Source organism: Notamacropus eugenii, chromosome 4 (genome assembly GCF_028372415.1).
Source record: "Notamacropus eugenii isolate mMacEug1 chromosome 4, mMacEug1.pri_v2, whole genome shotgun sequence".
Classification (NCBI taxonomy): Eukaryota; Metazoa; Chordata; class Mammalia; order Diprotodontia; family Macropodidae; genus Notamacropus; species Notamacropus eugenii.
The window spans coordinates 143,252,044-143,274,763 of NC_092875.1; the positions used below are offsets into that span (position 1 = coordinate 143,252,044).

The 22,720-nt window shown below is 36.5% G+C and overlaps 1 protein-coding gene across 4 annotated transcripts in view; it reads right to left on the bottom strand.

Annotated features, from left to right (window-relative positions):
- The window catches only part of OXR1 (oxidation resistance 1), a 588,329-nt gene that overhangs the window by 163,450 nt on the left and 402,159 nt on the right, over positions 1-22,720 (bottom strand). The window contains exon 1 of one of the 4 annotated variants that reach the window (XM_072603291.1): positions 11,514-11,629. The exons of the other annotated variants lie outside the window; for them this stretch is intronic. Coding sequence (XP_072459392.1) covers positions 11,514-11,532 — 19 coding nt within the window. The 5' untranslated portion in view covers positions 11,533-11,629. Of the gene's footprint in view, positions 1-11,513; positions 11,630-22,720 lie in introns of those variants that run through there. 4 annotated transcript variants of the gene reach the window in all.

Below are 22,720 nucleotides of genomic sequence, written 5' to 3' on the forward strand. Positions count from 1 at the left end.
GCAAGGGATATTTTTGCTAGATAGAAAGTTATTACTTGGGGTTTAACACAGTTCAGTCGGCCTGCCATGTGGTATCCTCCTGTTGTCTCAAGCCGAGCCTAAAAGAATATGCTGTTGATGTTTAAGTCCTGACTTAGCTGGTCAATTATCCTTGGTTGTAACAGTAATTTGGGTAACACTGGCAAATTTTACTTAAGCAATCACCAATTTAAACATGATGCTGGACTGGACGAGGTACTTTTATCTTGAATACCATTAACCTGTGCCAAGAGGTTTTTTCCTTCTTTGCTTCTTTGAGGCCAAATCTGTCCTTATCATCTGGAATAGATGTGATAAGCAATATTACCCTGTAAGGCTCACCTTAATATGTGATTTAACACTTTTGTTAAAAGAGGACATAGGCAATTTGCTACAAATGATTATTTATTCATAGAGGGGACTTAGAGATATGGGCTTTCGCCATAATGTTGACTTTCAACAGCAAATACATTTGACCAACCTTCAGCTACAAAAGTACAGAGGATTGTAGGATTTAAAGCTAGAAGGAGATTTTGAGGTCATTTGATCATTACAGATGAGGAAATTTGAGTGCAGGGATGTGAAGAAATGTGTCCAAGGTCACATAGCTAGTTAGGTGCAAAATTGGGATTCCAACCCAGTTTCTCTGTCTCTAAATCTAGGGCTCCTTCTACTGTATCATGTTGTTTATATATTTCAGGGTAAAACACCTGCTGTTTTTTCACTTCTGTGGAAATCAGATAATCATTTTGGGGAGAAAGAGCACTAATCTATTGGGTTACAGACCTAAAGGGTCCATGCAATAAGTTCAAAAACAGAGGGGAGACTAAGAAGGGAGACCTCTTGGCTCCTCAGACCTGGCATCTGCAAGCACATGTTAAAATTTAGATGAGACTACTTGATATTTTGTACTTTGGATTATTAATTACTGCCTATAAAATTCAAGAGTTTCAAATTCTTAAAGATCTTGAACCTCAGAATCGCTTAATCTAACCCAGGGATAGAGAATTTCACTTCAGAATTGTTTCCTAAAGGTAAGGAAAGACTCAGTACTCTCACACAACTAAAAATTGCCAACAGAAGTTGAATAAGAATGATAAGGTTTACCTTGCCTTTTAATCAGGGTTGCAGAAAGATGGAGCAGGTATTTAGGCAGTTAAACTCCCTAAGAAATGCTTTGGCACAACCGATCAATGCACAAATGGGTTCCTTACATTTATGGTTATGCTATAAATTCTGCTGCTCCATTTCTATATGATGTTATTATGAATAAAGGAAGGTCAGTTCAGATTTATAGCCTCATTAAATAATAATCAATAGTACTTACCCAATTTGAGATGGCAAAAACTTTAGTGAGGAATAAAAGATGCTTATAAAGGAAACAATCTATTCTGACATCTATTTTTTCTTCTGCTTATATAGAGCTCATGAAAAACCAGCATGATCTGGTGACTGAAACATTGAACTAGTAATCAAAAGACCAAACTTCTATTCTTAGGCCTGCCACTAACTCATTGTGTCCATGTGCTTATCACTTGACTTCCCTTTACTTCTCAGATGTCAGAATTTAGGAGTGTTGCTCATTCAACAGTTTCACAGAAATGCTGTGAGATGAATAATATGACTGTGTTTACAAAATATTTTAAAAGTTCTCAGGAAAAAAGGCATCATGCTTGAGTGTTACGGTGTGGTAGTTAGGATAGGATGACATCCCACTATTTTCTTCCAGAGAATTTTAACTTAATTTCACTATCTACTTCTAAGTGGTGGGTGGGGATTTTGGAACACTCTACATCAAAATACTATTCCCTAACCCCACCTTGGTACCTCTTCTTCCTGTTTTCTTTTTCTATTCCATCCTGGCAGGGGGAAAAGATGATACAAAAAAAGAGGAAAAAGAGAAGTATCTCTCCCCTCCTCTTGCTCCAAGCATGCGGGTTCATTGCCATCTGCTTGGTGAACTTACTCCAGGGTAAACTTGTCCTAGGCCTTCCATGGTAACTAGTACATCAACATATCAGGAGTGCCTAAATTGTCCAGAAAAAGAGACAGATACCTGAATATCTAGGTATGTGATCAGGAAGAGTGGTCTTTACAATTCATGCTCTACGCTTCATTAACATTCTTTCTTCTAGCTAATGAAATAGGGATAGCAGGGTTGGACAAAGGGCCCCTCTTTCCTTTTTCCAACATCCACACATTATACATTGCCAAAAGGATGGGGTAACACTTTCTATGCCCTCTTCTCTCCTTTTTAGTTCAGTGTCCCAGCATGGAAGATTACCTTTTGTACAATGCTCAAAGTGATGCATCCTACTAGTTATGGAGGCAGTCTGGGACTGTTTTTTTTTTTTAACTTTTCTACATAATAAAAAGATGCTTTTAATGTCTGCTGAAATGTGGTAGAATAGCATCCTGCTCTGAGTTAAAGATTTCCTTGTATGTAGGAAACAGGGTTGTAGAGTAGAAAGGCTGTTGCATTTGGGGTCAGGAGAGAAATGGACTTAAATTCCATTTACCACAATTACTAAGCTACTTGACCATGAACAGGTCATTTAACCTCTGTAAGCCTCAGTTTCCTCATTTTTAAAATGGAATGAGAATGCCTGACTCACCAACCTCACAGGATCAAAAGATAGAATGTATGTCACACACATATATACATACATATATACATATATGTACACACACATGCATATAATATATTCTACATATATCTTCCTTTATTATTGATTAATTCATGAGAAAAATGCCAGAATACGGGAGACTAACCAAGTAATTGGAATCTTGGGATGCTATTTTTAATTGTTAGAATTTTAAAAATCTGTTGCACCAATTTAAGAGTGATACTTTTGCATAAACGTAGTATTAATAGGGAACTTGTTACTCTTATCAGATATTGTCAATATGGCTATTAATAATAATATTATTATCAAGTTTATTAGTCACATTTATATAGCACTTTTAAGGTCTACAAAATGCTTTAAGCCTTTTAGAGTTACCCTAAGAAAGAGACCCTAAAAAGTATTCTTATCCACATTTTCCTGATGAGAAAATTGAGGCTTAGAGATTCAAAGCATCAGAGAACTATATCTGGAAGGGACCTCAGAGTCTACTTGGCCCAACCTCTCATTTTACAGAGAAGAAGACTGAGGTCCAGAGAGATTAGATGATTCTCCTAAGGTTACCAGGAGGCAAATGTGAACCCAGAACCAGTGGTTCTGTCCATTATCATAGAATGAGAAAGTATGAGCTTCAGGAGGTGAATCTAGGTCTCCCAACGCCATGTTCTTCCCTCTTTAGGAGCATAAAAAGTATTTTCACTAAATAAAATAATGTTAACAAATGTTAATGACCTCTGCCAGAGTATTAGAAGATGAAAGATATAGAAACTAAATGAGTCTTACATCTACTTCCTATGATTAATACATCATTTGACCCCTGAGAAACCACTTCTAGGAAAAAAAAAAAGAAGTATTTCCCTTTAAAAATATCATCTTTTCCATATATTAGATTTCTTCCTTTTTTTTTTTTTACCTCTACCCCCCTCTGCTTGTTCTTCTCAATCATGTTTTTCAAGACATACTTTATCTCACACAGTTTGTCTGCTTTTCATTTGCTTCTGTAATCTGTATGCCACAGGTATCCATTAAGAGTCTGCTGATTTTCCATGACTGTATGCAAAAGGCATGCATGTATGGAAAGGGGGGAGAAAGCATATTATGAAAACAGGTTTTTCCCTCATGATTAATAATTAAGATAACCTTAAAATAACATAAAAATATACCACTGCCATGTAATTATTAAGCACATTTAATTAAAATATCTAGGTTTAGATATCATAATTCAGAAAACCATATTGCTTCAGAATTAAAGGAAGCATTTATGCTTAGAACTAATGTAATGGACCATGTAACTCTTTGCTGATGTTGAAGATTCAGATGAAATACGTTAAACATTTTAGACAAGTCATTCACCTCTTTGTATCTCAGTTTTCTTATCTGTAAAATTGCAAGATTGAGCTAGATGATCTGCAAAAGGCTCCATTTTATCTCTAAATCATGTGGTTCTATCATTTTTTAATATATGAATTGAAAAAAAAAGAAACTGTAACCCCATGATTATTAAGTGAATGAATAATAATCGCAAGATTTTGCTCAAGTTCATAAGCTGACTTTTTCTATCACTGAAATCTGATTGTTAAAGCAGGAAACCAGTCTTCAGCTTTGGTGGAGGAAGAAAAAGTTATAATCAATTTCTAATCTAAATCTCCTCGGGAACACTCAGTGTCTAATTAACAGATTTAGAGTACAGACAAAGAAATCTAAGAAAACCTCTTGTTCTTAAAGTCAAGAGCCCTACTGGCAAGGAAGTTAACTCTCTAGGGCTAGAGGAAGACCTAGAGAGAAAGAGCTCAAATTCAGCCTTAGACACTTACTAGCTATGTTAAACTGGACAAGTCACTTAACTTCTGTTTGCCTGATTTTCCTCAACTGTAAAAATGGGGATAATAATACCTTTTGAGGTTGTTATGAGGATCAAAATCAGATAATATTTGTAAAGTACTTAGCATAGTGCCTGCTAAGTACTATGTAAATACGATCATTATTATTATTAATTATTCTTGGGAAGATGGAAGAGACTGACATAAACTAAGCAATCCAAACTCCAAACCAACCCTAGGACTGAAATGAAAAGAGGAGGTCATACTGGCGAGAGAACTATGTCAATTTATGTAAATTTTTAAAAATAGCATGCATTTGTAATGAGAAAGCACAAACAATTGGCATCCAAATTAAAAAAAATGAAATTACATCAAACAAAAAAGAGAATCAAAAAAATCTGGGAGAAACAGTGAAATAACACATGACATTTTATTAGTTTAAAAATAAGGTAACTGATTAGGTAGCAGTACTTGGATTCCCTTGTGATGAGCAGGTTGAGTCAAACTAGAATAAGGAATCAAACTAAAATAAGGAAAAAGAGTTTAAGATAACTTTCAAAATTGCAACATTTTCAAGGAGTTGGGACAAAAGGCCCTAGAGTACTTATGTAATTTGTCCTTTCTTTTTATCATAGAGGTATGATTTATTTTTTTTTTAGAATTCTAATTTGAAAATCTAGCAGAGAACAAATATTTCACCTCTCTTTAACAAAGAGTTAAAAACATAACTGGACATAATAGATTGTTGTTTGGAAAGATAATCTAACAAAAATTCAATCTGAAAACATTTGTAGTAATACGCTACACAGCAGTCCATCAAGATTCTGCAAAGAAAAAAAGGCAAAATGTCCAAAAAAAATAATTATTCCTGTATGTGAATGAAATTATATTCATGTATTCATATACTCATATGCAGATATATACTGTGGAAGAAACAATAAACATTTCTCTGATTCTGTGAGTTTTATTTTTATGTATGTGAAATTATCAGCATGAAAGGAAAATGGGGTTTATCTCCGGGTTAAAAGCTGATGTGACTGGGCTGGTTGAGTCTAACAGAGAGATACATTATGTATATGTACATAGCATCTATATAGCACTTACTATGTTCCAGGCACTGTGCTAAGTACTATACATCTGATCCTCACCATAATCCTATGTTTTTGTTCAGTCACGTCCAGCTCTTTGTGACCCCATGTGAGGTTTTCTTGGCAAAGATACTGGAGTGGTTTGTCATTTTCTTCTCCAGCACATTTAACAGATGAGGAAACTGAAACAAACAGGTTGAAGTGACTTTCCAGGATTACTCAGCTAGTAAGTGTCTGAGTCTGGATCTGAACTCAGGTCTTTGTGACTTCAAGCCTATCCACTGTGTCACCTACCTGCCCCACAATCCTGTAAGATAGGTGTTATTACTGTTCCTATTTTACAGGTGAGGAAACTGAGGCAAACAGAGGTTAAGTGACTTGCCCAGGGTCAAACAGCTAATAAGTATCTGAGTCTATAGAACTCAGGTCTTCCTGCTTTCAGGTCCAGCATTTTATTCACTCTGCCATCTAGTTGCCCTCCATTCCCTCATGACATTGTGAAGGTAAGCCTGAGTTCTTGAAGGTTCTGCCAATGGCAAGTAAATTTTGCCAGGTCCCACCAAGCTAGAAAAACTTTTAGTCCAGGTCCCATAATGGACTTTGGCTCCTCAACCATGGACCTTTGTAGTCAGATTCACAGAGTATCATGACGACATTGACTAAGTAATGGATTTTATTATTATTATATGTTTATTATTATTAATTATTATTTTGCCACATTAGCTCACAAAAGCTATCTACCAAAGCACAGAAGGCCTTTGATATGTGTCAAGGGAGGACATATCTACCCACTCAAAAATTACAGGTCTTGAAGGCATGTTTAGACTTACCTCTTCCACATACCCCAAGAGCCAGAGATGAAGCAGTTTGGTGCATACACAAACAACTGAGAGATGGGTAGGGTCTGAAACCCTCACAGTTCAGGTGATATCAAGGGCCGGGGCCAGTGTTGAGTAACGCTTAAGTAACGAACATCATTTGAACACCTAGTGTAACCTTGGAATCAGAGACTGTGGTAAGGCTAACAGGTGATTGCCTCCACCTCTAAAAATAATGCAGTCTGTGTTAGTGGACAGCCAGAGAGTAGATGGAAAGCCCTTCATGGTGCTAGCTGTAGCATTTTCATTCCCCCCCTCCTCTCCCATAGACAATGGAAACAGCAATGCCATCTTTCCAAATTCTGGTTTAAACAAACCAGGTTATATTAGATGTGCACAAGTATGGGGCAGTAAGTGGTGAATGGACCCATTGCTCAAAGCGATAGATCCAATAGCGTCCTCAGATTGGGTTGATCCATTGTCCTCCTCATCAACAAACATTTAATGAATACCTACTATGTGTATAAGACAATTCACAATTTAGAAATGAAAAACAAATTTGCTCATTTAGTCTACAAATAAGACTAGACTACCCAGGGTGGCTAATTCTTTGGAAAATAAATTTGAAGATATAAAATGACCTTGAATGGAAATAGAGAAGTCTTTTCCACTACATTCCTCATTTTAGTGTTTCCCCACACCCACATCCATTCTCCTTCTAAACCCTTCTAGATTTATGAGATCTCATGTCCCATTATCCCCAGAGAAATGATGTCAACTCATTGAATCACTAGAAAAGTGTTAGCTGAAGGTACCAGCCCTCTCAGGTGTATTTGTACATTTTAAATCATAGGGCACTGGGAGAGAATCTTCAGCATACAAAGAAATGAAACTTTAAAGAGAGTATTTCAGGCACCAGGTCAGGCAGTGAGTTAGATATTTCTAGGCAATGAACCCTGAATATGCTCCCTCAATTTATATCGTTCAAGATCCCACTGCTTTACTAAGAGAAATATCCTTATACAGCTGATTCTTGATCTTACGTATGAGTGGAGAAGAGCATTAGAACAAATGACAAAAGGCAGATAAAAAATAACTTATAAAATGATCCTACTTTATAGCAAAGCTAGGTAATAAAACCATCCACTCATATGAATCAATATGGGAAATATTTGTTTCTTTGTGATTATATAATTGCTTACTCAGGTTACCCAACCAATATTATTCTATAACAACATTGATATTTGGCTTCATTTTTCACGTCCATAAATTAAAGGGCTGGACTAAATTAAGGTGCCATCCATCTCTACTAGCCTAACCAAATTTCTAGTGGAAAGTTATAAAAGCTCCAATGTCTTCCATCTTTCTGATACTTCAATGGATTAATGATTTTATTAGTTGTTGCTGCTGAGTCGTATCTGACTCCTTGTGACACCATTGAAGGTTTTCCTATCAAAGATACTGGAGTGGTTTGGCATTTCCTTCTCCAGCTCATTTTACAAGTGAGGAAACTGAGGTAAACAGGATTAAGCAACTTGCCCAGGATCACACAGCTAGTGTCTAAGGCCACATTTGAACTCAGGATGTCTTCCTGACTCCTGGTCAGGTACTCTATCTATCTAGCGACACCTAGCTCCCCTAATTTTATCAATGTGGGTCCATAACACTGTTTCTATGGCACTGGGACTAATTGTCCTCATAATACTGTTTCATGTAACACAACATTTTTTTGCTGTGGTCATTAATTAACTAGTTAATTAATTAAACCAATTAATGCCAAGCAGAGCATGCCCATACATGTCAAAATGAGCATGTTAAAATACGAATGTTTTAATCAGAGGTGACATGTAGAAGAGATATTGGACCTTAATTAATTCTGATGAATACTCTCCTATCCTTTTTTGCTGTGTAAGTTTTCAGAGTTCTCTGTTATTCCTCTCTTTACAAGGGAGAATTACAGAAAAATGCAACATATTGTTAAGTGGTCCACATTACATAATGCAGAGGGACGGAACACTTCCTTACTGGCTCTCTTATCTATAAAATCATCTAATCATCCTTTGCCAAATAAACAGGTCTAATGAGAAAAGTGGTTTTACAGGGACTACTGCGACTTTTCTTTCTGTTTCTTAAACAACTTGCTTTGCATCCGCGTTCCCCTTTGGGATTCTTGTGGAACTTTATTTCCAATGAAGCAGGAATTTATATACAATCCTCATTTTGGTTAGAATTTGGAATTGAGAAGATCAGACAATCCCTAGAAGTAAAGGGCTCCAAGGGAGAGTTCAGGAAGTAGTATAATTAGATATTACTGCCGTAAAAAGCTTTAGTCCATTTGAATGGTGTTTAAAGGTCATTTGTTTGATGAAGGCTAATTTACCAGAAATTGTCTTGTTAAAGTATGTTTTGGCTACTGGTGATGACTCAAGAGAAAAATGTGCTAAGCTGTTCTGATGTTTGCAATGCAATGAAGAAAAAATGAGATCTGTAAATACTATATAATCACAGAAATTGTAATAGAACTGGAATAGGATGGGGAAAGGGACTGCACCTGTGATTTAATTAGCAGTTGAAATTCTCAAGTGAGGCCATATCTGGCAATCATATTAACAGACTTATGAGGTATATTTAAAATGTCTTATTCGGGGAATCTGGATTGCTGAAACATAGTAATAATAAAATGGTAACAGTAGTAATAGCTAAGATTTACACAGTGCTTACTATGTATCAGACACTGTGCCACATTCTTTACAATTATTATCTCATTTGATCCTCAGAACAACACAGAGATAAGTGCTATTGCTACTCCCATTTTTCAGATAAGGCAACTAAGGCAAACAGAGGTTAGGTGACTTGTCTAGAGTCACACAGCTAGTATCTGAGACAGTATTTGAATTCATGATTTCCTGACTCCAGGCCTGGTGCTCTATCCACTGTACCAACTAGCTGTACATCTTTACAAAAATTTAGAAAAATATTTAGAAAAAATTTAGAAAATGTATTTTTCACTGTATAAAACAATATACATAAGCATTATATGTAATACATATAAACATTATGTACCTATAATTATCTATAGTTTATTATAACATTTGGTAAGTTTGCATATTATATAACATGTATAAAAGTCTAATTTAGGTGTGATGTCAGTAAACACGCATTTATTAAAGATGTGCCTATAATACAAAAAGGAGAAGACTGCCGAGGAAAAAAATAATCTAGTTAGGCAAAGGATACATGTGAAATATTCTTTGCTGACTTTCTTATAAACAGACGTGACAACTAGTGAACAGTGAATAAATGAGGTGTGAGGTGACATGGGAATACCTAAGGGATCATGGAGTAAAGAGGAATTACAGCATTTGTTCAAGAAAATCTTCTTGGAAGGACAATGTAGGAGAAGGAGCTGTTGGTTTTGAGTTGGGTCTAATGTTGCCTTCATGCAAAAGTAATAGGAATCATAAAGAATTGGAGAAAACCAACTTCCAAATATAATTTTCATCCTTTCTTTCTTAACATTTTAAAATGGCTGATTTAGATGAGAGCAATATGTATACAGTAAAACAGAGACATAATGATTATAATCCTAAATCTAATACCAGGGATTTCATTTCTTTGCTCTATTTCTGTAAAACACTCAAAAATTAAACATTATAGGATTTAGACTTTAATAACTCAAAATTCTGATTCAATCCAAATAATATAAGGTTTGCATCATATTGCATTTTTTAAAACTTGTAAATATTGTAAGTAAATTAAATGTGGATATTACCTTTTGTTCTTCTCAGTATTTACTTGTTATAATTTTTTAGAAATCTGAACTTAGAATAAAAAAAATTAAGGCTAAAACAAGTCATCTTAAGTGTTAACTCAGAATCCTTGATGCTTATGCCTATCCAAACCACATTTAAACAATAAACTATAGAAATTAAATTTGACTCTTGTTTATTTCTAGTTGAAAACATTTCTGTTAAGCACTTGGACTTGCATAAGAATTTGTCCTATAATGGGCTATAACTTACTTTTGAAATGAGCAAAATAAAAGCAAAAATTTAGAGGTTCAAAATCCTAAATGTTAAGCGCATTACTTTATTATTAAATTGAAATTAATCATGTAAAATATCATTGGGCTTTCACCACTGTGGTAGTACACAAGGCATCCTGTATTTTAGTGTTGTCCTCACATAGCTGCAATTATGAAAAACTAACCTGGTAATGGTAATTACTTCACTTGACTGACAAGACTTTATAAATAAGTAATAATCAGGGCATTTTCATTTTTAAAAGTCAATAATGAATTCCATCTGCTGCATGCCATTAAAAATCAAAGAGGTTACTTACATGCCCTAGTTCTTTTTATATCTTTAGTCCTTCAATTTAAAAGAACAAGTCGATCCATCAATTACAATGATGCTTCCAGCAAAGCTCTTTAAAAAAAAAAAGTCTATCCCCACATTTCTCCTGAACCCATAGAACTTAAAGTAATAAACTTCTAAAAGAGAAAGGAAGAAAATTACCCAGCTTTAAAAGATCAGCAATTAAAAAGGCCTTAATGAAGTTTATTAACAGTATGGGACCCTAGCACAAGTCAATTAAGGGGTGCACTCAGTAGTCAATGCTGTTATGATCACAGTTATACCTCAAAATTTGAAGACTTTAAAGACGAGATAAGGCAATTAAAGGAAATTCAGCATTAACATTTCAGATCTTGATACAAATCAATTCATTTAAAAGAACTAAAAGCATCTCTTGCTAATGATACACTCTGAAAAGCCTTTTAATAAAACAGTACGGACTTCAAAATGCCTTTCTCGGCTATTTCTGGGAGCAGCAGCTCCTTACAGAATTGCAATCATCAGGAGCACCTGCAGTAGGCTGTAGGACAAGGGGGAGAGCATGGAAACTGGGTTTTGTTTCCTGCTTCAGAGAAATCATTTGTATAAACATACACTTGTATCTAGTCTCTTCTGACAGTTTCAACTTGTTTCTCTAGGATTCTAGGGCTGAAGGCAAAAAACAATAGACTTCTCTATCTATCCGCTAGGCTTCGATCACATAACTTGAATTAAGTCCTGCTTCTGAACACATTCTGACTCATCTGACTTCCAAAAATCCCGATTAAATGTGGAGAGCACTCATACATACCTTTCCTTGCGTAGAACATTTCTAAAGTCTTCCTTTCAAGTCAGACTCGGCAAGCCATCTGCTGAGCCTCAGAGGAGGAGTCGATTTCGGGAGCTTGTGTGTTTCCCCTGGTAATTCAGTACTGTACTTCCTTCTCTGGCCCAGCCCCCAAGCCCTGGACAGAGTGTGCAAGATTCTGAGGTGGCTGTCTGGCTCACAGGAAACCTACTGTACGTCTGTATGCTTGCTCTTGGCACATGGAACCTTTTGGAAAAAGTTCTACTGTGAATGGCAAAATGGAGAACTCAGGGGGAGTTTGACACTAACTGATTTTTGTGACCTTGATTCTGGGCTTTGTGAAAGCTCCAAAGATAGCTAGAGATAGCATGGTATAATGCAACATGGAGTGTGAAGTCAAGAGACCTTAATTTTCATTGCAGCTAGCACTTGCTATGTGTGTGACTTGGACCTCACTTTGCCCACCTGTAAAGTGAAAGATTTCGACCGGATGATCCCTAAGCACTCTTCCACCTCTAACAGTCTAGGATTCTCATGATTACCTATTTGATTCATTTTTTTTTAAACCACTAAGTAAAACATAATTGAACCATTTTCCTTTAAAAAAAAAAAAACTCCACTGCAAATAGCCTTACTAGCTCAGGTGTGCAAGGTATCTGATAGCTAGAGTGTTAATTACTCTGGGGTTGTGTGTCTCTACAAGTATGCAAATGCTGCCAGTTCTTAAAAGCATAGAAGCAAGGTGCTCTACTGCAAACTGGTGAATCAAACTGTTCTTTTAAACTAAAAAAATCAAGAGATAAAAGGAAGTGGCATTCTACCGGTCAAATCTTACCATGTAGTTTATATTTTTTAATTTTTAAGCCTCTTCTTGAACACAGTGCTTTCCAGGATATTTTTCTGCTTATGTGTTTTACCTGTCCTAATGGGTGCTAAACACCTTGAAAGAAAGGATAATTTTATTATCAAAAATATCAATAATAATGTTGTAATCATCATAATAATTTTTATTATTATCATATGTATAATATTTTAAAGTTTACAAAATTCTTACGACAAGTGAAGCCCTTGTACTTGCTTCAGGTATTATTATATCCTTTTCACAGATGAGTAAACTGAGGCCCAGAGAGATACAGTGGCAAGCTCAGGTCACAAAGACAGCCAAGTGTCAGCTGGAATAAAAGTTAGGTCTCTTGACGATAAACCCTTTATTTTATTATACCATGCGGTCTCTATCTATCTTTGTATCCTTCTCATTGTCTCGGATAGTGTCTTTGTAGGTGCTCAATAAATACTTATTGAATGAATGAATGAATGATATCCTTTTCTTCTTATCTGGGTCAGAGGTGTTTTTCACTCCTTGCTGTAGAAACGATATCTATGTTCTAGCTCTACCTTACTGAAATTTTTGCTTCAAAATATCCTTAAAAACTCTGGCTACTCTTCTTAATATTTTATCATTCTATCACATTTTCTATGGGATTTAACAGATTCTGGGTCCCCCCGGCCAAACTGTACTTGGTAAGGGGCAATGATCAATATCATAGAAGCCTTCAGTTCTTTCTAGCAATATGCTCTCACATTTAATTTCAATACAATAGATTAATATAATTAACAACTGAGAGCTACTGTATGCAAATGAATGAATGGGTAAAGAACATAGTTAAGAAGGCATGTAAATCATTATGGGCTGCTTTGCCTTACAGGGTAATGAATTGTTGATAATGCTAAGAAGTCTCAGGTTACTTACCACTAGACATTACTAGTGCAGTCCTATAAATAATCATGTTCTAGTCCTATTCCAAATGACTCATTGTGGTCTGGAGATGACCCTGGTTCTGTAAGACTGTAATAAATAACTAGCTTTTATATAGCTCTTGAAGGATTTCAAGTTACTTTACATCTCCTTTGAGTCTCCTCACAACTACCCTGTAAGGTAAGTGCTATTATTATCCTTATTTTACAGATGAGGAAACTTAGTAAATATTGAAGGTAGGATTCAAACTCAGATCTTTACTCCAAGTCTACTGTTTGTGTGCCACCTAGCATCTAGAGGACTATGGCACCAAAGGCTATTCTCTGACAGGTCCCACCCAACTAGACAGACCTTTAGGATTGAACAGACAGAGGTAACAAAGGGGAAAAAACAGCAGATCTGGGCTCGGAGGAACTGGACTCAATTCCAGCTTTGCTAGTTACTACTTGTATAATATGGAGCAAGTCACTTTTCTCTCTGGACCTCAAATTTTTTCATCTATACAATTAAGCAATTGGACTAGATGACAAATAACACTCTTCTGAATTGAGATCTATGTTCCATTGTCCTACAAACTGTTATACAAGGAAGCCTATCTAAGTTTGGAGAGGCACATTTCCCAGAAGAGGGAATCACCAAGTGGTTCAATTAAACTGAATTAAATTTCACATGAATTGATTAAACGCCTACAATTTTCCAGGAACTGTGCTAGGCATGGCATATACAAAGACAAAAATGAAACAGCCTCTGCTTTCATGTAACTTACAGTTGACCAGGGTTGGGAGTGATGAATCTTTTGGCCATGGCAACTGTGAAACCATCTGTTAAGCTATCAGGAGATGGGGGTAGGGAGGAAGGTTGACCTTTATTGGTAACATACTTAGGAAGTCACAAATGTTTTAAATTATTGGGAAAAAGAAGGAGAAGGAGAAAGAGGAGAAGGAGAAAAAGAAGAGGAAGAAAAGAGAATAGCAAAAGGAATGAGAGGGAGAGAGAAAAGAAAGAGAAGAGGAGGAAGATTATTTTAATTGGCTATACAGAACCAAGGGCAGCTAAGTGGGGCAGTGGATAGAGTACTGGGCCTGAATTCAGGTAGACTCCTCTTCCAGAGTTCAAATCTGATCTCAGACACTTTTACTAGCTATGTGATCCTAGACAAGTCACTCAACCTTATTTACCTCAGCTGGAGAAGAAAATGGCAAACCTCTCCAGTATCCTTGCCAAGAAAACCCCAAATGATATGACAAAAAATTGGACACAATTGAAACAACTGAACAACAAAATTGAACAACAAAAATTCTTTCAGGCAATAAATGTTAATTAAGCACCTACCTCTGGCCAGTCACTGTGCTAAATGTTGGGGATACAAACAAAGGCTGAAGATAGTCCTCATCCTCAAAATGGGAGAGGAAAGAAGGTACCAGGCTGAGATTGTCAGCTGGACATCAAGATATACATCAGATTGAAGTGTTGCTGTCTGTTACATAGGTCCTAGATGTGGAACAACTACAGCTAAAAATCTAGCAGCTTCTTGAACATTTCTACATACTGCTCGTTGGCCAGACTAGATTCATCCATTTATTTATTCAGCAAGCAGAAATTTCAGTCTACCATTATTGAAATAAACTTTTGGGGGCATGAATGAGCAGAAGGGGAGCAAATTCTCAATAGTATTCCCACTTATATTTTGTACAGTGAATAAGAGAAGAGGTCCAGAGAAAGGTTTGAGAGATTCTTTGGCTTCAAATAATATGACATAGTTACATAGACTTCTTAGGAACAGCAGCAGTAGGCAGACCATTGTGGTGGGCATAAACCAGGAATGGTTTGGCTCTTTTTAAAGTAAAGTCTCTGGGCCAACGAGGAGCCTAAAGAGGAGGCCATACAACAGTGGCCACAAATCAAAGAGCCTTCGTAAGTGTGAGCAATAGAAAAAGGTAGTGCTTACTATATGCCAGCTTCTTTAGTAATTATTTTCATTAGTACTGTGTTTGAACATAGTATTCTAGGACTCAGCGCTAGAAGAGCCCTTAGAACTCACCTAGTCTAGCCCTTTCATTTTACAAATGAGAAAACTGAGTCCAGAAAAGTTAATTAAATTTCCCACAGTCACACAGGTAGCAAGTGTCAGGTATTCTCTCTCACACCACATTTTACTTCTCTGGTTGTTTACTATCTGTATGAAGTTGAAGAAGGAGGACTCTGAACATCAATCTCTAATGACAAAGGTTTTATATCTAAAAACTATATGTAAAACTCCCTTTAGGAGTAGGGAGTGGGGAAAGTGGGGAGCGAGTATTGGGAATTTTGGAAAGTGGATAAATTAATAAAAAAAGAACTACAACTTTTGAGAGGACTGGAGGGGGAAGGGAAGATTAATCCCAGTGACTGAATTTAAGTTTGGTTTGGTCACTGAGACTACTAACAAAATCAACTGTCCTCCTCCTGCACCCACTTTTAAAATATCCAACTGATCTTTGTCAACAGTTGGCCATTTAAAGCACTCTTCCAATATCATAGAACTTTCAGTTCTATGACCATGAATGTTCCTAGTGGCATGCAAAGAGGAATGGGTTAAGTGGTATTATGTAAAGGACATCTTTGGTAGTACAGTGCCCTTGATGTCTTATACCCAAGGAGACTGTAAATTTCATGAAGGTGGCAACTCTGTCTCATCAAAATTTCATATCTCCCCCAGCACATACAGTACATTACTCAGCATAAAAAAAACCTTAATAAACATTTGTTGAATTGAATTTGAAATGACAGAATTACAAATAGCAACTGCAGTTACCAGTGGGTACTTCCTCTGATTTTTATTCAACATTCCTTTTCTTTAAAAAAATTTTTCTTTAAGTTCTCTGTTTTGTTCAGATTCTCACCCTCTCTGTTAACACAGATGCTAGACTGACTAATTTGTAATGTGTTTTTAAAAAAAAACAAGCTTTTGGTGAAATGATAAAAGAGTGAAGGGGGCAGCTAGGTGGCACAGTGGATACAGTGCTGGACCTGAGTCAAGAAAACTCATCTTCCTGAGTTAAAATCTGGCCCCAGACACTTACTAGCTATGCGACCCTGGGCAAGTCACTTAACCTTGTTTGCCTCAGTTTCCTCATCTGTAAAATGAGCTGAAGAAGGAAATGGCAAACCACTGCAGTAGCTTTGCCAAGAAAACCCCAATGGGTCACAAAGAGTCTGACATAACTGAAAAATGACAAAATGACAAAAAATGACAAAAACAACAAAGAAAGTGAAGGAGCTAGTGGGATTATAAAAATTAGAGATCTATTGATATTAGATTATTCTTTTTTTTTGGTACAGAGAACAAACCCCATTGCAAAAGCAAACTTTTTTTGTTTTCCTTCTTTTAAAAAGCTCTTCCACTCCACAGTATTTTTGGAAGCAAGTGGTCTCCCTATTTATAGGATTTTAATTGTTGGCAGGTATGATTACAAAATCCTATTTGCTTAGTATCATATTACACTGCCAAGAAAACTGTCTTAATTGGAGATCTGCATTTCATGGTTAGGGTACACGGCCAGGAAAAGTCAAAAAAGAAAAAAAAAGCAATTTTCTTCCCAGGTTAAGTGTCTAATCATGCAATCCATGGGAACAACCAAAGGGTCGACTCAGCCAAAGCTGCACAGACTCTAAAATGGATGCATTGCCTACTGATGGTGCTTAATGGTTCCAGGCTGTCCATGAAACCCACTGGTTTATCAAATGACGAACTAATGTTTACAGGCTAGAGGAGTGCTTAGAAGGTGCTCTTGAAAGGAAATTTTGAATTACTTAGGAAAGTGATTGACATTTTGTATTCTGGAATGGCTCTCAAGGGTTGAGCTCTGGGGAAAGCATATATCTAACATGATCCCTTCCCTTGAACTTGCTTGGTAAGTTTTTCCCAAACTGAAATGGCTGAATATGATTTTTGTGAAAGTGAGTCAGTTGGTAAACAAGCATTGATTGAGGGTATGGGCTAGGCATTGTGCTAAGCACTAGCGATACATAGGAAAGCAAGCACAAGATATCTATCCTCATGGGCCTTAAATTTGAATGGAAAAGCCAGCATATTACCATGTACATATATATATAATATACATATATACATGTAAGTACATACATACACACATCTATCTATCTATCTATCTATATCTATATCTATATCTATATACATATATATATATACACATATATGTATGGTTTTGGTCCCTCCAGTGACCACCAGCTTTATACTAAAAGTAAAGTATCAATACATTATAGCTTTGACCTTTACTCTTGGAAAAACTACTACCTCGTTAGAAGTGATTTTTCTTCCTAAAGAAAGAGGATGGTCTATAGAAATGCCAAGCTGTACAAAGGGCTAGCAAACTAGCATCCCTCATCCTTACCCTGTTATCTTAACAGAGAGCTAAAAGGATAACTGCAGCTTACTTGTATTTAATGTTGATGATGATGTTGATGTCATGGTGATCTTTTATCTTCACAACAACCCTAGCAGGAAAGTGTTACTATTATTCCTATTTTGCAGATAAAGAAACTGAGGCAGAAGTCAAGTGACTTGCATGTAAGTATCTGAGACAGGATTTGAGCTTCAGCCTTTCTGACTCCAGATCAATTACTCCGTCCGCTGTACTAGTTGCCTTAATTAAGAAGCTCACAAATCTGAGAGGTGGATATTTAAGTTACTGAAAACAATTTACTGTACTTCCCCTCCTGCCATTGTAATACAGAAGGAATTAGCCATCATTTACTCCTCATTGCCCTCTACTGTCTAGAAATAAAGCTAAGTATAAAGGCTTTTAAATTGTTTTTCCCCCTACCACAGTTTTTCTTTCTAACAAGTCAATTACAAATTCTTGAGCCAATTTTCCCTTCTTTTGCTGAAGGTCACTGTTCAGTTAGGATATTCTTAATTTCACATCTACCACAAAAGGTATTGGCACCATTTTATACATTAGGAGTTTCTTAAAGTACCAGACTTGAGAGAATTGAGGTATATATGAAAGATACTATTAGGACATTTCCCTGAAGAAGAAAACAGAAACACTTTACTTAAGTAGTTCTGAGTTAGGTTACTTCCTCTTACCTCCCACCCCTTTGTGGCTAGGTACTACTGACAAAAGAAAAGGATCCTGTCTATAAGGTCCTTGAGATAGATCTGAAACAAAAGTATTTGCAATGAAATAGTGTTCCTGCAAGGAAGAAGCAGTGTGCCATGAAGCAGCTAGGTAGAGAATTGCAAAGGACACTGGACTTTGAGCCAGGAAAACCTGAACTGAAATCCAGACCCTTATTAGGTGACACTGGACAAGTCACCTAGCATCTTTCAGCCTCAGTTTTCTCCTCTATTAAATGGGGAGAATAACAGTACCCACCTCCCAGTGGTTTTGTGAGGTTCAGATAAGATAACGTATGTAAAGTACCTTGAAAAACTTGAAATACTATATGGGTGTGTGTGTATACACACATAACATGTTAGTAATGATGATGATGTCAGTCGTAAAGTCAGGAAGACCTGCTTGAGTTCAAGTCTAGGCTCTGGCATAAACTAGTAAGAAGAACACTAGATTTGGAATCAGAAGATCTGGATTCTATCTTAGTTCTACCAAAGTGAGACTTTGGATATACTATATCACCATGACATTGTTAATTGACTTTTAAGGACACCAAGGGATTCTGCAAGACTATAAATGACAGATAAGTTGCCCCATTGGTGGGAGGCAATTTATGTACTGAAAGTTCCCCAAACTGTTGAAATCATAGGTACAGTCCAAAAAGAAAAACCAAAAAAACAAAAAACCTCTATAGCTAAATATTACATGCTGTAACTCTAAAGAAAGAATTACTCTGAGGCCATTTCTACAGGTTATAGATTATCCAGAGTCAGTGCTTCTCCAAATTGCCTCTTATTATATCACTGTCTATAAACACAACTCTGTGAGAAGGTGAAAGTAAAAGTTGCTGACTAACCAATTTATTTTGCAACTTGCTTATTAATGCTCTGATTTTAAAAAGTGGTTTAAGAAAAAAGAAGCTGAAACTATTGGTTAAAATGGGTTGTAAGCATAATCTTTGAATTTCCATGACTCATGCTCCAGTTATTCATTTTTATTTATTTCTGGGCTCCATTAGGATGCACTATCACCATGTTTATCTCTAATAGCAAAAAGCAGAGGATACAATCCTCTCCTTTAAAAGTCATTTCTTACTTCAGTCAGATTTCTTCCTGTCACGTTGAGTTTGTCTTTTCACAATGTCACACATTTCTAAAAGCTAAGTATAAAGACTTTTCCTACTAAGGCTTCCTTTTCTAACAAGTCAGTAACACATCTTGAGCCACTTTTCTTATTTCGCTGGAGGTTACAGTTCAACAATGATACTCTTAAATTCACATCTATCAAGTCTACCTAAGGGAGATTTTTGAAATAAAAAGAAACATTTGAAATGTGAGTTCACAAGTCTATGGAACCTTTATCAGAGGTTCTTAACCTTTTTTTTGTGTCATAGACCCCTGGTGAAATCTACAGACCCCTTTCAGAATAAAGTTTCTAAATGCATAAAATAAAATACATAGAACTACAAAGGAAATCAATTATATTGAAATAGTCATGTAAATACAACATGTCCCAAAAGTTCTAGTGCAGGTTTAAACTTATAAAGTTTAACTTAAGTATAGTAATATACAAACCTAAGTGTACAAAGCTTAAATCTTCACTAGAAGGGACACCCTGTATTTATTAAAAAAAATTTCACAGACCCTTGGTTAAGAACCCTTGCTTTTATACACCCTTCCTGTCTTGGGGAAGAGTCACCAGGTAATAAAAAAAAAAGTTGTCATGTTAATTTTATAGCTTGTTTGAGATCGAGAAAACACTAAGAACTCAATGTTTATTAGGACTAGAAGTGGACCTAGAAATCAAAGGTAATGTTAGGAAAGTCTGCTGTGGTTAAACTGGTCTTTGTCTCTCTCTCTCTCTCTCTCTCTCTCTCTCTCTCTCTCTCTCTCTCTCTCTCTCTCTCTCTCTCTCTCACACACACACACACACACACACACACACACACACACATGCACACACACATCTCCTCAAGATTTAATTCTCCTTATAACTTTTAAAGCAAAAATAGTTCGGCACAAAAACCTATGACAGACCAGGTTCTTCTCTACCATCCAGCCCCTTCCTCTCATAAACACTCATTCATCCTAGGTAGGTCAGGCTAGTCATTTTCCAAAAACCCAAGGAATCTGTCTCCAAGACTTGTTTAGCCCAGAGAATAGAGGCTCAAGCCCCTACCCTGCCCTGCTGAATATACATACAAAGTGTCCTCAACATCAAAGTTCAGTTTTAAGCTTTAGAGTTTAAAAGTACACTAAAATTTTAGAACTTAAAACTGCTAGGAACTGCTTAAGCCAGGCTTTTGGGACACTGTATTTCCATACAGAATTGGCGAGGGGCACATATCTATCCAAAATAAGTGCTGTATCCTTTCTATATCAAGGCTAAGTAAACCTCCTTTTGTTGACTATTGAATCACCTACAAGTACCTGGTTTAAAAAATATACCTAAACTATTAGAGTGGGCAAGGTGGCATAGGGAATAGAGCTGGGCCTGAAGTCAGGAAACATACATCTTCCTGAGTTCAAATCTGGCCTCAGACACTTCCTAGCTGTGTTATCTAAGGAGGTTACTTAATCCTGTTGGCCTTACTTTCCTCATCTGTAAAACTGATCTGGAGAAGGAAATGCAAACCACCCCTGTATCTTTGCCAAGAAAACCCCAAATGGGATCACGAAGACTCCGACACAACTGAACAACCAAATCAGAGGTCCACCCTGAGTCAGAATCAGTTCATCACAACACCTAAATACAGTGACTGTGCTGAATGATGTATGCAGTTTTCTGCCCTAGAGAATCCCCAACTCTTTTCTGAGAGGAGTGGGATAGATTTCATTCTCTTTCACTGTTCATTTTTCCAATTCCAGTTAAACTTCCTTTTAGTGAGTTACATTACAGTATTACAATATTTACGTTATCACAATGATATCATTTCCAAGCTGCCAAAAAGAAAGTACAAACTAAACAGAAAAGAACCCAAAGGTTATTTCACGAAGTATAAGGTTACTGCTCTTCTGACTGCTTATAAAGAATTATTACAATTAGGAGAATTGAAAAGCCCTGGATAAGTCACCATCTCACTGGAAGCCACATTTCTGGCTTCATGGTAAAAGCAGAGTCATTACAGAGCAGGACAAGACAAAACCACCAGCCTGGCAACACTTTTCTTACCAGTCAGACAATGGGAGACTTTATTTACAGTAAGCCTTGCGCACCTGCTTGACAAAGCTGCTAAACAGGTTTCTGTTTCATGTTGAGGACTTTTATGAACATATTGGCAAAAGCAAACTGGGCATGTTTTGGCCTGATCAGTAGGTACTAAGGGCACTTGATCTGTAATGGAGAATAGATTTCACCAAACTCATTCTTCCTTAGCATTAGCCTTAACTCAATGAAATATAGAATGTATCAGGAAATAGAGGTCTGCTAGATCTTTGAGGAGAGACATGTTCCAGGTAAATGCATACAATAATCCCTGCACACCCACAGTCCATATCACCACACAAGAGAATAAAACCATACTAACAAAGTTTAGGAAGTTCTAAAGAAGGAATTTAATTATATATGTGTGTATGCATTTTTACATGTGTATATCTATATGGGTATATGTATGTGTATACATATACACACACATGCATTTCCTTCTCTAGCACATTTTACAAATGAAGAACTAAGGCAAACAAAGTTGGATATATACATATATATATACACACACACATATATTCTGAACTTGATAAACACCAGCAAATACAAACACTTCACATACAAGAACAGAAAAAAGGATTACACATGACATCAAGAATGTCCACCATGTAGTTACCTCTCCCACTTTGTTTCATTAAGCTATACAATAAGTCTAGATGCTCTACCTTTCACTTTACTCTTGGCAGCTAGGCAACAGTGGACAGAGTATTGCGTTAAGAATCAGGAAGACCCAAGTTCAAATTTGGCCTGAGGCACTGACCAGCTGGACAAATCACTTTATCTGTTTTCCTCATTTTCCTCAACTGTAAAACAGGAATAAGAGCAGCACTCTACCTTGCTGAGTTATTGCAAGGATCAAATAAGAAAATATTTGTGAAATATTTAGCACAGTGCCTGGCACATAGTAGGTCCTATAAAAATGCTAGCTATTTTCCCACTCCTATAGATAGATAGCCCTTTGTAGCCTGAATGTGCAAGAGGAAGGACTTCTGCCAGAACCAAATCTCCCTGACCCTGAGGCCAGCTCACTATCCACTTGCCTTCTATGTAGAGAAACAGCAGGTGATAAAGCTAAGATAGTATGGAGTCAGGTCATATTGAATGTTAGGCTAAAAGGCTATATTCATTAATCA